The sequence below is a fragment of the Antechinus flavipes genome, chromosome 5 (genome assembly GCF_016432865.1).
Source record: "Antechinus flavipes isolate AdamAnt ecotype Samford, QLD, Australia chromosome 5, AdamAnt_v2, whole genome shotgun sequence".
Classification (NCBI taxonomy): Eukaryota; Metazoa; Chordata; class Mammalia; order Dasyuromorphia; family Dasyuridae; genus Antechinus; species Antechinus flavipes.
Window position 1 is genome coordinate 91,281,421 of NC_067402.1, and position 14,657 is coordinate 91,296,077.

Consider the following 14,657-nt stretch of genomic DNA (forward strand, 5'->3'; position numbering starts at 1 on the left):
AAGATCTTGATTATTAATTTTTTAGCATAAATATTTATCCTTTAGAAATCAAAAACTGTTACAAATTAAGGCTTTTTAAAATTATTGTTGGTTGTCTAGATTTTAGAAAAGTTTGAAGAAAATATTAATAAGGAAGATTACACTTAAAAGTGTGTCATGCCTACATTTTTCCTTCCCCAGAGAGGAGGTTGTTAAACACTTGTCAGCATGAAGAAGGGACCCCAAAACTCAAACTCCTTGAAGGAAAAAATCTCCTTCTTCAACTCTGCCTCAGTGAGGGACCCGCCTGAGGGAAACATGACAAACAGTTTCATTCTGTTATCTAGGTGGGGTTGATTCAGTCCTGAGCTAAAAGAATTCCAACCCTAGAGTGTTTTAATTCAGTAAAAGTGTTCATTTTATTTAAAGTCCCAAATTAGCTTCTCTTTGCCTTGGGGAGATGTCAATCTGTGCATTTACAAAAACATTTACAAAATGGTTTGTTTTGCATGTGTACTCTACTTATTTATTCACAACAATGAACACAAAACATATTTTAGAACCTCTGAGCAATCTTCCACAAATAATATCTATATTTTAAATGTTCAACCAAATGGTTAATTCTAGCAACAGTCCTTCTTCCTGTGAATTCTTTGCCTAGCTTTGTCTTCTTCATGTCACTTTCCAGTTGTGACAGGAAAAAAATCTTCAATACATACATATGTGTGCATATGTCTGTGTATATATATAAATCTATCTATCCATCCCATTCCTGTTTCAAAAGCCTTTTCTATAGTGATTATAAAAATGATATTGTCTCTTTAAGAATTTATGATTGATTATGATTATTTTATTAGGTACTTCTTCACAAGGAGTCTAGGAAACTCTGTGTGTGTATGTGTAAATTTAATTTTTTCTATATAAAGATCTATGATATAAAGTGCAGAGAAGACAAAAAAAAACTAAGGATAGTAAGGTCTGTTTTTATTAGAAACATATCAACTTATTTTTATGAAGAAACAGATTATAAAAGCAATTTTATGAAGTAAATGTCTATCAAGAATTAGGGTTTGAGAAATTAAAAATGTTTTTCTATCACATCTGGTGATCAGTATGAAGAGGATAGGAGGGAAGATGCTTTTTCTTTCTCTTTTTTTAAAAAGAAAATTATTGTTTTATTTTGTGAAGAAAACAAAAAATTCTCCCTAACAAATTCTTTTTGTTAAAAAAATTTACTTTTATCCCAACTAAACTAAATATCATGGGGTTGTTTTCAAAAATGAAGAGAAGTAATCTTCTCTTACAGTGTCACTTTTCAGGTGACTGTGCCTATGATCATTCAAATGCCAATTTTGTAAATAATTAAGTTTTGGTTTATTATTGATTTCACTGCTATCAAATTGTACATTCATGATTTGACTACATAATTATTTTCAGCCTCTCTAGGTTTAATGTCTACTTTTGAATTTGTCATTCTACCTTTTTTAAGGTAATTAACATTCTTCATATCCTTTAGGGTGTCTGTGATTTTCAATAACACTGTAAAACAGAGGTGTCAAATGCTCTCAAATATAACTAAACCAGATTGAAATGTATTGGGAAATATTGAGAAAAATAAATAAAGCTACAATATAGCATAGTTAATGTTGATTTGTGGCTCTGTAGAGAGTTGTTTGTATTTGAATTTTACTTCATTGCAAAGATCATTTGTTGATAATAGTTATCTCCTGTATCCTCTTGATAACCTTTTTCCCCCCCCTCACAATCACAATCACAGCCCTATTACTTGCATTCTCTGTGATCCCTATGGAATGTAGTATGGAATGAGGCAGCTGTTTACTCCTCAATAGATGATTTTTTAAATAAATAAATGGAAGGATGTGACTCAGCCAGATGCATCAGCTGGTCATTTTCTAAGCACTTACTACATGCCATGCACTATGCTAAACTAGTGTGTAATAAGTTTTGGTAGCTTTCCCATCAAGGACAATTTGAATATCATTTGATTTTTCCACCTAAGTTTTTATGTGCCAGAGTATACAGATATGCTCATCAAATTTGGGAATGACATGAAATTGGGATACCATTAGATTTGTTAACAAATCTCCCTGTTTAAGCTCCTTTCCTAAATTCTTGTGGTGTTGCTATACTCTCTCATCTTCGCATTCTTCCCCAGCTAGGGCTTACTATCCCAAATAGTTTCCTCTGATTCATTCATTCATTTATAGTTACTTGTTATTACAACACCTCCTTATAACAACTCTTACATGTTCTAGATTTCTTCCCCTTAAGATCCTTCTCTGTGCTTTCTCTGTTGACCTATCAAATTAATCTTTGCTAAGGTGTAAACTATTTATTTCATTATTGATTCATTTCAATTAATAAAAGTCTCCTGAAGCTATATATACAAGGCCTTCTGAGATCCAAAGATAAGATGCTTGCCTTCAAGGAGTTTACAAGCTATCAGGTAAAATAAGATATGAGCATATATATGACTGAAACAAAATAGAATATGATAGTTCATTAGCTATTTCATAATAAAGTGCCAGCTGTATTCAGAGACTAAAGAGATAATTCTTTCTGGCAAGAACAAGGAAGGAGGAAGTGTTTGAACTGATTGTCAAAATATGGGCAGGATTTTACCCTTTTTTGGAGCATTTTCATTTTACTAGGTGTCAAAACCTAAATTACCCAAAGAAATCAACATCTAAAAGTATGAATTTTAAGCATGGTGGCAGGCTACTGAACAAAGTGTATCAGGTCAGGAAGTAACTTTCAACAGTGGGCATTAACCCACATTATGCATGGTTATTTATTACTTGTTATTATCTTCTTTGTCTAATTTAAGGCCAGTTCTATTTTCATCAATCATAAGGATATTCATAAAACTTGAAAAGAAAACATAAAGATCTGTACTAGGATAAAAATTCATTATACTGACAAAAATGGGTAGTAGCATAGAGGAAATTAAATTTAGATCAACACCTAGAACTTTATAAAATAAAGTATTCAAAGACAGCTAGAATGATCAAATCCGGACTCAGACACTGACTAGCTGTGGCGCTTTGGGCAAATCAATTAACTCTGCCTTCCACATTTTCCTCACTTATGAAATGGATCAGATGAAGTGACTTATTTAAGCCACTGAACTAATCATTGGTAGAGCTATTTTACTCTGAAAAATGAAAGGATTGAATTGAATTATTTCTAACAATCTTTTGTACCTGTGAATCTTTTTTTTTCATCAACAGCATTATAAAAAATAATCAAATAAGATTATTAGTGGAAAAGTTCATTGAAAAGTATAACTGCCCCACAGATATCATGGGATAGAGTTGTTTAGTCTAGCTACTTGCCATCAGTGATACTCTGGCTAGTGATACCTCCCTGAGTTTTCTTCTGTCCTGTTTCCTGGCTCTCGGTTCTTTCCTCTATCACAGTGCTTGGGCTCAGCAAACTGGGCATGGCCCATAGATGGTGAAAGAGAAGAAAAAGGAATTCTGGGGATCCAGACAGAGAAACATCCCCATAAAGTACACCATGTTGAGTTGCTATCCACCCAAGGGGTCTGGGATTCCTTGTTCAACACTGATTCTTGATGCTGCTCATATTTTCTCTGAATGTTCATCAGATTTTCTAGAGCAGAACAGGTCTGATCTGGCTCCATTGATGTTATATTCTCCTTACACAAAGCTCCCTTAGAATTCTGTCCCTGACCTGTTGGCTCTTCTCCCAGCTCCTCTTTTAACTGCTTACTATTTTTCTGAATGTAGGCATACACATCATTTAAGTAATAGTGCCAGTTATTTTTCCAGAGAACTCCTTCTACCATCCCCATCAGTTCCTTTAGTTGGGCTTCCTGTTCCTCCCCTTCAACTTTGTTGTTGAAACCACAGTGAAATCCTTCACAAACCCTAGATAGCCAGAATAAGTTTTTGTTGTCTGTATAATTTAAATATTCTGTCAGGGTTCCCTTCCCCAAATCTTCTTTTCTGGTGAAGACAAGGATGGTGTGAGACAGGATTCCAGCTCCAAATATCTCCTGGATGCGCCTGAGGGTCTCCTTGTCCTCACTGGTGTACCGGCCCACCTGGATCACTAAAAGCAGGGCATGAGGCCCTGGGGATGAGAGCACCATGCTGCGACAGATCTCCAGATCTCCATTTGTTTGGGGTCTGGAGGAAAAGATATCTGGAGTGTCGATGACAACAAGTGTCCTTCCATCCCATTCTCTATTCGCTCTTTGGCAGCTCTTGGTCACTGGCCTGGAACTGAGCTTTGACTCAAAGACTTTTTTGCCAAGGATGCTATTTCCAGTGGCACTCTTCCCACTTCCTGTCTTCCCTACCAGGATGAGTCTCAGCTCTTGTGGCATCATTGGATCTGGAAAGTACCAACATGAAAATGAGAGGGTCAGAATTCTGATTGTGAATGGATATGTAAATATCCATTTCCTCTGTGGCCTTTAGCTTTAGAAAACCAAAGCCAGGCAGTTGTCAATGTTCTGTTTTATGCTGGACTAAAGGAAGAAAGTCAAGGTGGTTCTTTCCAACTCTTTCACCCTTGCTCTACTCCCTCTCTATCTCACATAATGAAAGCAGGATCTCAGCTGGGACAGGAAGGGAGTGAGTTGGAATCAAGCTTTGGACAGAAAGAAAGGAGTGACTCTGTGTGTGTGTGCGCGCGCATGTGTTGCTGTCCAAAGAGTTGCTTCTTTGACAAGTAAGGAAAGATCCTATTCAGGATCTCATTTTCAAGATTAGATGTCCTCATGTTATAGCCTGGCTGCCTAGATTTTTGCTATAGGCAAGCTTGTCTTCTCTACATAATCCTCCAAATTCTTGATCTGTCATGTCCTCTCCCTGCTTCCTCACTTAACTCTGCTGTGTTCCATCTTATTTTAGCCAATCTCTTTTCCTTTCCCTTGCTCTCTCTATTCCTAGTTCCATCCCACTCTTCCTATTCCTCATATTTTACTGACATCCAGTAGAGAAGTGAGCACACCTCCCTGTATTAATACTCCCCAGTTCAGCTCAATCATAAATTTCATTATCAGCAACTGTTCCCCTTTAATGTGGGCAAGATATTCTTTCCACAACAGCATTATGATGTAAAGCATATATTAGTGTCTTCATTTTACACATGGGAAAACAGGCACAAAGCCCTTAAATGATTTACCTAGAATCATACAGTTAGTAAAGTATCAGAATCAGACCCTAATAGGTCTTCTGTCTTGATTATAAATACTTCTCCCACAATATCATGCTAGCTCTCAACTTGTCCCTTTCTGTTCCCTTTCACTATCTCTCCCATTCTCCCTATTTCAAGTGATCTCAACGTTTTGGGGAGAATGCAAATGAAAAGTAAATCTTCCTGCCACAAAGTACTGAGTTTGTTGTTGCTTTATTGATTCTGTCATAGCAGACTTTCCTCTTTTGGGATTTTCTTGGCAAAGATTCTGGAGTGGTTTTTTGTCATTTTCTTTTTCAGCTCATTTTGCAGACAAGGAAACTGAAGCCAAAAGCATTAAATGACTTGACCAGAGTCATTCAGCTAGTAAATATAAAGCTTTGGAATCTCTGGATTAATGTGTTGTTCAATAAAAAGGTATGTGTTTCTTGAATGCCTTAACCCAATGAAGGAACAATATTGATGGAATTTCAGGCCCTGTGCAAGGTGCATGAGGGATAGATTTTAAGGTCAAGGGAAACTTTCCTGGTATTCTGATATCATATCATCCAAGCCACCAGTCTTTATATAAGACCAACTTCAATTGTTCATAGGCAGAGTTGGTTCTGCTCTCTTTTAGACAAAAACCTTTATTATCAAAAATTCTCACCATCCCATTGGGCCACCTGCTTGGTAGCAACTTCAGTGTTGCCACATAGCTCTCCATCTGCTCTTCTCCCTTCCATCTGAAGAAAGAAAAAGAAATAAAATTGAAATTTGTTGGAATCCTTACAAAGTGTTAAGTCATTAGAATTGATAGCAACAATAATTATCTAATTTATCATGGTTCAGTATGATTGATCTGATTCTACAAGGAGATGTTATGGGCCAGAACTTGAAATAAGGTACTAAGTGGAATTGAAGAGACAATGTTTAAATGTACTTTAGAATTGATTTAATCCTACAACAAATAATGGTTTCCCAGTGTGTACTCAGTGTACAGCACATAAGCAAGAAGCTCTCAGGGCCAGAGACAGAGACACAGAAGCACAGACAAAAGCCCACTCTCAAAGGCAGAGACACATTCATTCCATATTCCACCTTTTTGCTGGCTGGAGACATTTGGAGAGCTAGGGGCTAAAGCTCAAGACTTTGAAGGACACAATAAAGGACTGGATTTTAACTCCTGGCTGTGTTTGGAGTGATTATTACTAGGAACAGAATCTAAGGCTTCCTCCAGAAAATCTCCCTGAGAAACCTGCTCCCAGAGAACCATCATATATTATAAAAAAGAAGAGAACACCACAGAAATTAATTTTTCTCCCAAGGTCCAAGGTCCAGGATACACTGACCTTTTTTTTTTCCTGAAGTGTTGTATTTGGCAAGTTTTTGACATTCTATGGAGCTGAATGAAAAGAGAAAAGGTAAACTAGCCAAATATGATTACCTCTTTTACAAAATGAGAGATTCTGTTTCTCCTTTCTAGCTCAATATTTTCAGTCTGCATTAGTTTTGTTTGTATAAAAATTTTTAATTTAATATAATCAAAATTATCTATTTTGTGATCAATAATGATCTCTAAACTCCCTAAACTAATCTATTTATTTAGTGCTATGTCAATCAAACTCCCAAAAAACTACTTTACTGACCTGAATAAATAACAACAAAATTCATTTGGAAGAACAAAAGGTCAAGAACTTCAAAGGAATTAGTGAAGAGAAAAGCAAATGAAGGTGACCTAGCTATACCAGATGTAAAACTATATTATAAAGCAGCAGTCATCAAAATCATTTGGTATTGGCTAAGAAATAGACTAGTTGGTATAGCATTAAATAACTAGATTAATTTAGGGAATATTGTCATCTTTATTATATTTGCTCAACCTATCTAAGAGCACTTAATATATTTCCAATTGGTTAGATCTGACTTTATTTGTATGGAAAGTGTTTTGTAGTTTTGCTCATATAGTTCCTGACTTTCCCTTGGAAGAGATTCCCAAATATTTATACTATCAACAGTTATTTTAAATGGAGTTTCTCTTTGTATCTCTTGCTGTTGGATTTTGTTAGTGATACATAAAAATGCTGATGATTTGTGGGGATTTATTTTGTATCCTGCAACTTTGCTAAAGTTGTAGAGTACTTCTAATAGTTTTTTAGTTGATTCCCTAGGGTTCTCTAAGTATACCAAAATATCATCTGCAAAGAGTGATAATTTGGTTTCCTCCTTACCTACTCTAATTCCTTTCATCTTTCTCGTAATGGTGATAGTGGTCAACCTTGTTTCATCCCTGATCTTATTGGGAATGGTTCTAGTTTATTCCCATTACATATGATGCTTGCTGATGGTTTAAATTAGATGCTGATTATTTTAAGGAAAAATTCATTTATTGCTATACTCTCTATTGTTTTTATTAGAAATGGGTGTTGAATTTTATCCAATGCTTTTTCTGTATCTTTTGAGATGATCATATGGTTTTTGTTAATTTGGTTATTGATATAGTCAATTATGCTAATAGTTTTCCTAATATTGAACCAGCCCTGCATTCCTAGTATAAATTCTATTTGGTCATGGTGTATTATCCAAGGGATGATTTTCTGTAATCTCTTTGCTAATATTTTATTTAAGATTTTTGCATCAATATTCATTAGGGAGATTGGTCTAAATTTTCTTTCTCTGTTTTCATCCTACCTGGTTTAGGTATCAGTGCCATGTCTGTGTCATAAAAGGAATTTGGTAGGAGTCTATCATTTCCTATCTTTTCAAATAGTTTACATAGTATTGGAGTTAGTTGTTCTTTAAATGTTTGGTAGAATTCACATGTAAATCCATCTTATCCTGGGAATTTTTTTTTAAGGTTCTATTTTTTTTTCTAAAATGAGACTATTTAAGTAATTTATTTCCTCTTCTGTTAATCTGGGCAATGTACATTTTTGTAGGTATTCCTCCAGTTCACTTAGGTTGTCAAATTTATTGGCATAAAATTGGGCAAATTCATTGCTCTAATTTCTTTTTCATTGGTGGATAGTTCTCCCTTTTCATTTTTGACACTAACAATTTGATTTTCCTCTTTCCCTTTTCTAGTCAAATTAACTAAAGGTTTATCTATTTTGTTGGTTTCATAAAACTAGCTCTTAATTTTATTTATTAATTCAATAGATTTTTTTAGTTTCAATTTTATTTAATCTCTCCTTTTATTTTTAGAATTTCGAGTTTGGTATTTGATTGGAGGTTTTTAATTTGTTCTTTTTATAGCATTTTTACTTTCAAGCCCAATTCCTTGATCTTCTCTTTCTCTATTTTATGGAAGTAAGCATCTAGAGATGTAAAATTTCCTCTTAGAGCTTTGTCTGCATCCCACAAATTTTGGTATTTTGTTTCATTATTGTCATTCTCTTTGATGAAATTATTGATTGTGTCTATGATTTGCTGTTTTACCCATTCATTCTTTAGGATGAGATTATTTAGTTTCCAATTGCATTGTGATCTGAAAAAAAATACATTTACTATTAATTTTTTCAGTCTGAAAAATTTCATGGAAGAAACAGGAATTGGTACTTGGTAAATATATATTTGTACTAAATGAGTCAGACAGATGATAAGAATTTGGAGGAGAGGAGAGGAGATAAACATTCTTGGAGAGAGGAGAAGAAGAAGAAGAGGGGCAGGAATGAGTCAGTCAAATATGTAGGAACAATAAGGAGACAGGTTAAAGAGCTTATGTGAAAGTGTGTTGGAAGCAAGAGGCAATTAGATTGGATAAATAAACACAAATAGTCATCATGTTTTATGATAATCAGAAATAATTTTTCTTGCAATGAGTCTGTGAGATCTGTAGTGGAACTTTATTATGCCACTTTATAGGTTGTAGAACTGAAGGAATTTTACAGATTACCCAGTACAATCTCCTCATTTTATAGAAAAAGAAAACTGACTTGTAGAGAAGTTAATCCTATTGTTCAGTGTTATACAGATAGCAAATAGCAAAGTCAGCATTTAAACTCACATTTTAACCATTTTTTCATTAACCCTGATACTGTGGAAATATTTCAATAGGATAAGATATTAGCCAAATATTCCCCACACAACTTGATAATGATGATGATGATGATGATAATTCTTAGGAATATATAAACTCATGTCATAGAATGTAACATCTGAGTTGCATCTTTAAGGAAGAGAGGAATATCGTGTAGTGTACATTACAAGACCAAAGGATAGCAATGCAAAAGTACAGAATGAGATAATAGATGTGTACAATATTGTGTAAAATTTTAAATCAAAATTCTTAAGTGCCATTTATGAAGTCTTTGTCTTGGTTCTTCTGTTATCATTGTTACTGTTGTCAAGGAACTATTAATTTTTTTTTTTTAGGTGACACTCCTTCCCATCCTTCTAACAATCTGCTGTCAAATACTGAGTTTTTTCAGCTTCTATCAAGCTGGCACATTAATGGGATGCTAAGTACTTTAAGATTGTTCATTCATCCCTCCTCACAGATTCATCCCTAGTCTAAGTTGAGTTAGAATGAACAGGTTTCATTCTCTTTTTCTCCTGTCTCATTATGTAGGCAGCCTTTTACCTATACATTTTCAACGACTTCTGTTGTATTTCTTTAAGTTTAATAATAAACCTCAATACACTCTTTTCCATAATTTTTTTTAGCTTCTGTCATGTCTCAAGCACCAAGCCACTGCTAATTTTCAACTATCACATTCTCCAAGAAATGGATCCTCCAGGTTCAAGGTAGTCTATGGGTTGCATTCCCTAAAATCATAACTTAGAAACTCCACCAACATGTTTACTCTTAGTGGTCAGCTAATAACTAGTTTGGATAAAAAGCACTTAATGAAATGATTTAGTACAAATATATATATATATATATATATATATATATATATATATTATATATATACACACACACACATACACACACACACATATATACACACATATTTATACTATACATTATATATTATTTTTGTATGTATATGTGTGTGTATAAATTCATTTATATATATATATCCACATATATATTGGCAAAAAGTTTTTCCCCTTAGATTGACAATTTGACATAATATCAGTAAAAAGAGTGATTATATATACAGGGTAGGTTGCTGCTGAATAAAGAGCTATATGCTGCCAGGGGCTATTCATTCCTCTGACACCATGGGCCCAATTTTTCTAATGATATCGTTGTGCTGCTACTGCTTAGCCTGTGGCTTGCTGAGTCTAGACTCTGTTGCCTATAGTTCCGGGCTCAGCTAAAATCCTTGGCAATTTCTTCCTTAAGAGAAGAACAAGTGCCTCCATTCTCTTTTGACTTAAAGACTTAAAGGCTCTTCCTAGTTCTCTTAGAAAAGATAGAAATGCTTATTTGGGACTACCAAAAAGCCTTCCCTTGGATTTTTCAGTTTTATCCTCATACAGGATCTTGATTAGTGACTTTTTGTCTTTCCAATGTGACATTCTCAGCCCTAGGTGACTGGCTCAGATGTAAGCAAACTCTGGTCTAGACATTCTCCCCAAGAATAGTTTTGTATTTGTAAAAAAAAAAAAGTTTTATTATATTTTAAATTATAAAATCTAAAAGAGAAAAGTCTGTAATTTACTCCATCCTAATATAGAACAAAGAGTAAGATCCTCCCAGTTAGTAAAAGTCCTCTGTATTTTCTTTGGACTCCTCTTTCTGGTTCAGTGACAGATCTTTCATTTAGAAAGCAAATCCTCACTTTGTCAAGTATTAAATTTATCTTTCAATTTTAATCTCTGAAGGCTAAAGCAAAGATAACCATGTAATGACTTTAAGTAACTGGTAGTTAAGATTTCCCCACTTTTTGAATTTTAAGGCTCTTCTGTTTTCCCATATAGATGAGTTGTTGAGCTTCCCTTTGAGCTTTCTATAGACAACCTAGACTGGCTTTTGTACTCGTCCTCACCTTCCCCATGCTTGGAATGAATATATTCCCTCTATACTATCCCCTCCAATCATTCCTAATTTTCATCAAGACTCAGCTCAAACTTTGCTTTCTATATAAATCTTTCCTAATGCTCTTTGCTATTTGGACCTTTCCAAATTAAGCAGTATCTAACTTAATACCTAGTATGTATTTGCTATGTACTTATTTATGTATGTTCCTCTGGTTAGAATGTAAACATTGGTTTTGGTTTTGTATTCCCTATTTATAAATACTTATTAGTGCTTAAAGAATGCTTGCAGTAGAAAAGCAAAGTTGCTATCACAAAAATTTTTATTCCTTTCTTCCTTTGCAATAATTCAAATTAAAATATGATATTTTATACTCATATTATTTCCCCCCTTTATAAGCTTGAAAGCTTCTTCAGGGCATAAACTGTATTTTTCATTTTGGTATTTACCCCTTCATTTTATAACCTATTCTACTAAATAGATCTACCTTTGCCAAAGAGAATTGCCACTGTGAATATTTATTTGGAAGTAGGGATTACTATCTCGACCTTATTGCTAAGAAAATGATTGGTATTGTTTCCCTAAATATTTGGTTTTCCTTTTAGAAAATATACTAAACAGCTGACTTGAACATTTTAATCCTAGGCTATCATAAGTCTTACATTACTGAACTGATTTTTAAAATCATCAATTGATTTCATGTGAGTTCTATTAGCAAATAAGCCTGATGTCCCCTATGTGAACTGATAAAAATCAAGCTCCTTATATTATTTTATGTACATTTTATTTTACATGAGGGCCAAACTCTTGTTCTTTGATAACTCTGCCAAAATATAGGCACCCTGTGAATTCCTACCTGAGTTTTTCAAGCAGTGTCTGTTTCCATTTCTAATCAAATAATTTATTAATCAAAAAAACATTTATTCTCATGTGCCAGACCAGGATCTGGTCATGCAAATACAAATTCTATTGGAATGTTGCAATGTCATCCTGACACTAAGTTAGCTACAATCAGAGTACCTAGACACCCCAAACCTAGAACACATTCCTCTCAGAAGAGCAGACAGATAGAAATTTAAATAGACAGAGCAGAGAGAACTCAAGAAAGCTTCATGACCAGAATAAGTCCTTTATGTGAGGAGATAATAGGAAAAGATATCGGAGAAAGAACAGTGTGAACCATGACTGAAAAGTCTTGGTTCTTTGACTAATTCACCATGTAATTTTGAATGTAACTTTTCTGTGATTCAGATTCCCTTAATGGTAATGAGGGGGGTATAGAGAGGGCAATGATTAATGTCCTTTCTGGTCTGCAAATTCTATAGTTTTTAAATTTATATTTAATTGATTTAATTTAAATATCTTCTGGGCTATCAGCCATTTTGTGACAAAGTAAAATAACCATTTTGTCACAAGACTACAATGAGCACACACACATAAGCACATAGGAACACACAGGAGCACACATGTGAATGTACAAGAACCCACGAATGAGCACACTTAACACACAAACACTCAGGAACTCACACACATCTGAACACACAGACTCACCACTGTGCTGATGAGTGATGTGAAGAACAGACTTTTTCTTCAGTCATTGATATCTGTGGGTTGTTAAAAATTTCCTTGTTGCTCCGATGGGATTCCACATTACACCAGGTTCCTAGATGGATTCAGCATAATCATTGCTTTCTTCTATAAACTTTCTATAGAGAACAAACTGAAAACATGAGCTGTCCTGACAGAGTAGTGGTTGCTGCTGGCTCTGAAGCTGTCAGCTACGGAAACAGGAAGTCTGGATTTTCCTGTTTACATTTTGAGCCAAAGCAGCTGTAAAAGTGATAGCTCACTTTATATTGTTTAAACATGGCCTCTCCATGACTGTAGACTTAGGACACGGGAAAAGATTTCTCAATTTGGATTCAGAAAACCTGGCTCTGGAATATATTAGATGCATATTCTTGGTCAACTCACTCTGTGGCCCCAGTCCTCAATTTGATCATATATGAAGTAAGGATAATAATTACTCTGTTTCCCTAACAGGGACCTTGTAAGAATTAAATCACCTCATATGTTTAAAAGCACTTTCAAAAATTTGTTGTAAATAGTAGTTGGTCATTGCATTGAATAGAATTCTTGAATGAAGACAAAAAAAGAAGGAAACAACTATTTATTAAGCATCTACTATGTTTCAGGCACTGTGATAAGCACTCTTTAAATAGTATTTTATTTGATCTTCAAGGCAACCTGTGAGGTACATAGGTACTATTATAGTTGAGGAAACTGGGGTTAAGTGACTTATCTAGAGTTATATAGCTAATGAGCATTTGAAAGTATATTTGAATTCAGGTCTTTCTGACTCTGGATGTAGTAGCAAGTCTGAGTTATTTGTAAATTATTTTCTTTAATTATTTAAGTAAAATAATGATAAAATAATATTATGATAATGTTGCTACATTTCCATTTGTAATTATAATTAATGATATAATAATAAAGTTATTAGTGAATGTAAGACATTTTTTTCATATAGCTATAGATATCTAAACCACTTGTATATGCAAAATAATTATTATTTCAGTCTCTGCCAGAAATCCTACTCTGACAATTCATCATAATGTGGGATTCCAAAGGCTTTTCTGGGAACACAGAACTCTGAGCAGGTTAAAAAAAATATTCAAAACAAAACCTTCCCCACCATCCAGAATTTCAATAAATGCATGAAAAAAAACACCAGAAGACAAGAGAAAAAGGTCAGAAGAGGACAGAAGGAGAGTCATTTTAACTTCCTAATTCTAATAACTATATAAACTGTATATACCGTGTTTCCCTGGTAATAAGACACTTCTTATTATTTTTTTGCACAGAAAAAACACCAGAGGGCTTATTTTCAGGGGAGGGCTTATTTTAATGCTCTCAATGGCGCCAGCAAGCAAATCACTGGGGAAGAACAGGATGACATGCTCACTGCTGCAGCTCTGATTGGATGCAGCTTGGAGCACGGGGTGCGTTTCACAGGGTGGGGGAGGACGGTGCATACAGAGGGTACTGTAATGTATCGTGTAGCGCAGGGGATCACCTTCACTACAGTAGCAATCTCAATAGGGCTTATTTTTGGGGGAGGGCTTATTTTAGAGGACTCTTACACAGTAAGGGGAGGGCTTATTTTCGGGATAGGTCTTATTATCAGGGAAACACGGTAACTGAGGTTCAGTTTTACATCAATCCCCCTTTTTTATTCTTTCTATACTGAAATGAGTGTTTGTTGATGATTATTAAATTCATAATAAAAAAGATAATTACAAAATAACAAAGTCTAGTGGTTTCAAGGAAGCTGTAAAGATCCCAAGTATGATCCTGATGAAAAATCGAATCCCTTGTCTGAGCACCAATCTATTAAGTAGAGAAGTATTCATTAACAGTAGCTTGGGACATCAATGACAAAGAATTCTTCAATCCTAGCTAGTCATGGAACAAAGCAAGATACAAAAGGACCCTTTGGCTTTCAGGCGTCATCTCCTAGGCAGAGCCTTTCCAAATACCCTTAGTTATTAGTATTAGTTCAGGCATCTTTTCAGTCCAA

General features: G+C 34.5%; 1 protein-coding gene across 1 annotated transcript; it reads right to left on the reverse strand.

Annotated features, from left to right (window-relative positions):
• Positions 1–942: 942 nt before the first annotated feature.
• On the reverse strand, positions 943–12,860 carry GIMAP6 (GTPase, IMAP family member 6). The gene is made up of 3 exons (XM_051961902.1): positions 12,629–12,860; positions 5,819–5,894; positions 943–4,362 (listed from the first exon to the last, which is right to left on the reverse strand). The coding sequence occupies exons 2-3, from the start codon at positions 5,892–5,894 to the stop codon at positions 3,353–3,355; spliced, it is 1,086 nt and encodes a 361-aa protein (XP_051817862.1). The 5' UTR covers positions 12,629–12,860; the 3' UTR covers positions 943–3,352.
• Between the last annotated feature and the right edge of the window lie 1,797 nt (positions 12,861–14,657).

Excerpts from the sequence above, each read along its gene's own strand:
- GIMAP6 (XM_051961902.1), bottom strand. The coding sequence starts at position 5,894 with ATGGAAGGGAGAAGAGCAGATGGAGAGCTATGTGGCAACACTGAAGTT. Across the intron at positions 4,363-5,818 it reads GCAGGTGGCCCAATGGGATG|ATCCAATGATGCCACAAGAG; the intron begins GTGAGAATTTTT and ends GGTACTTTCCAG.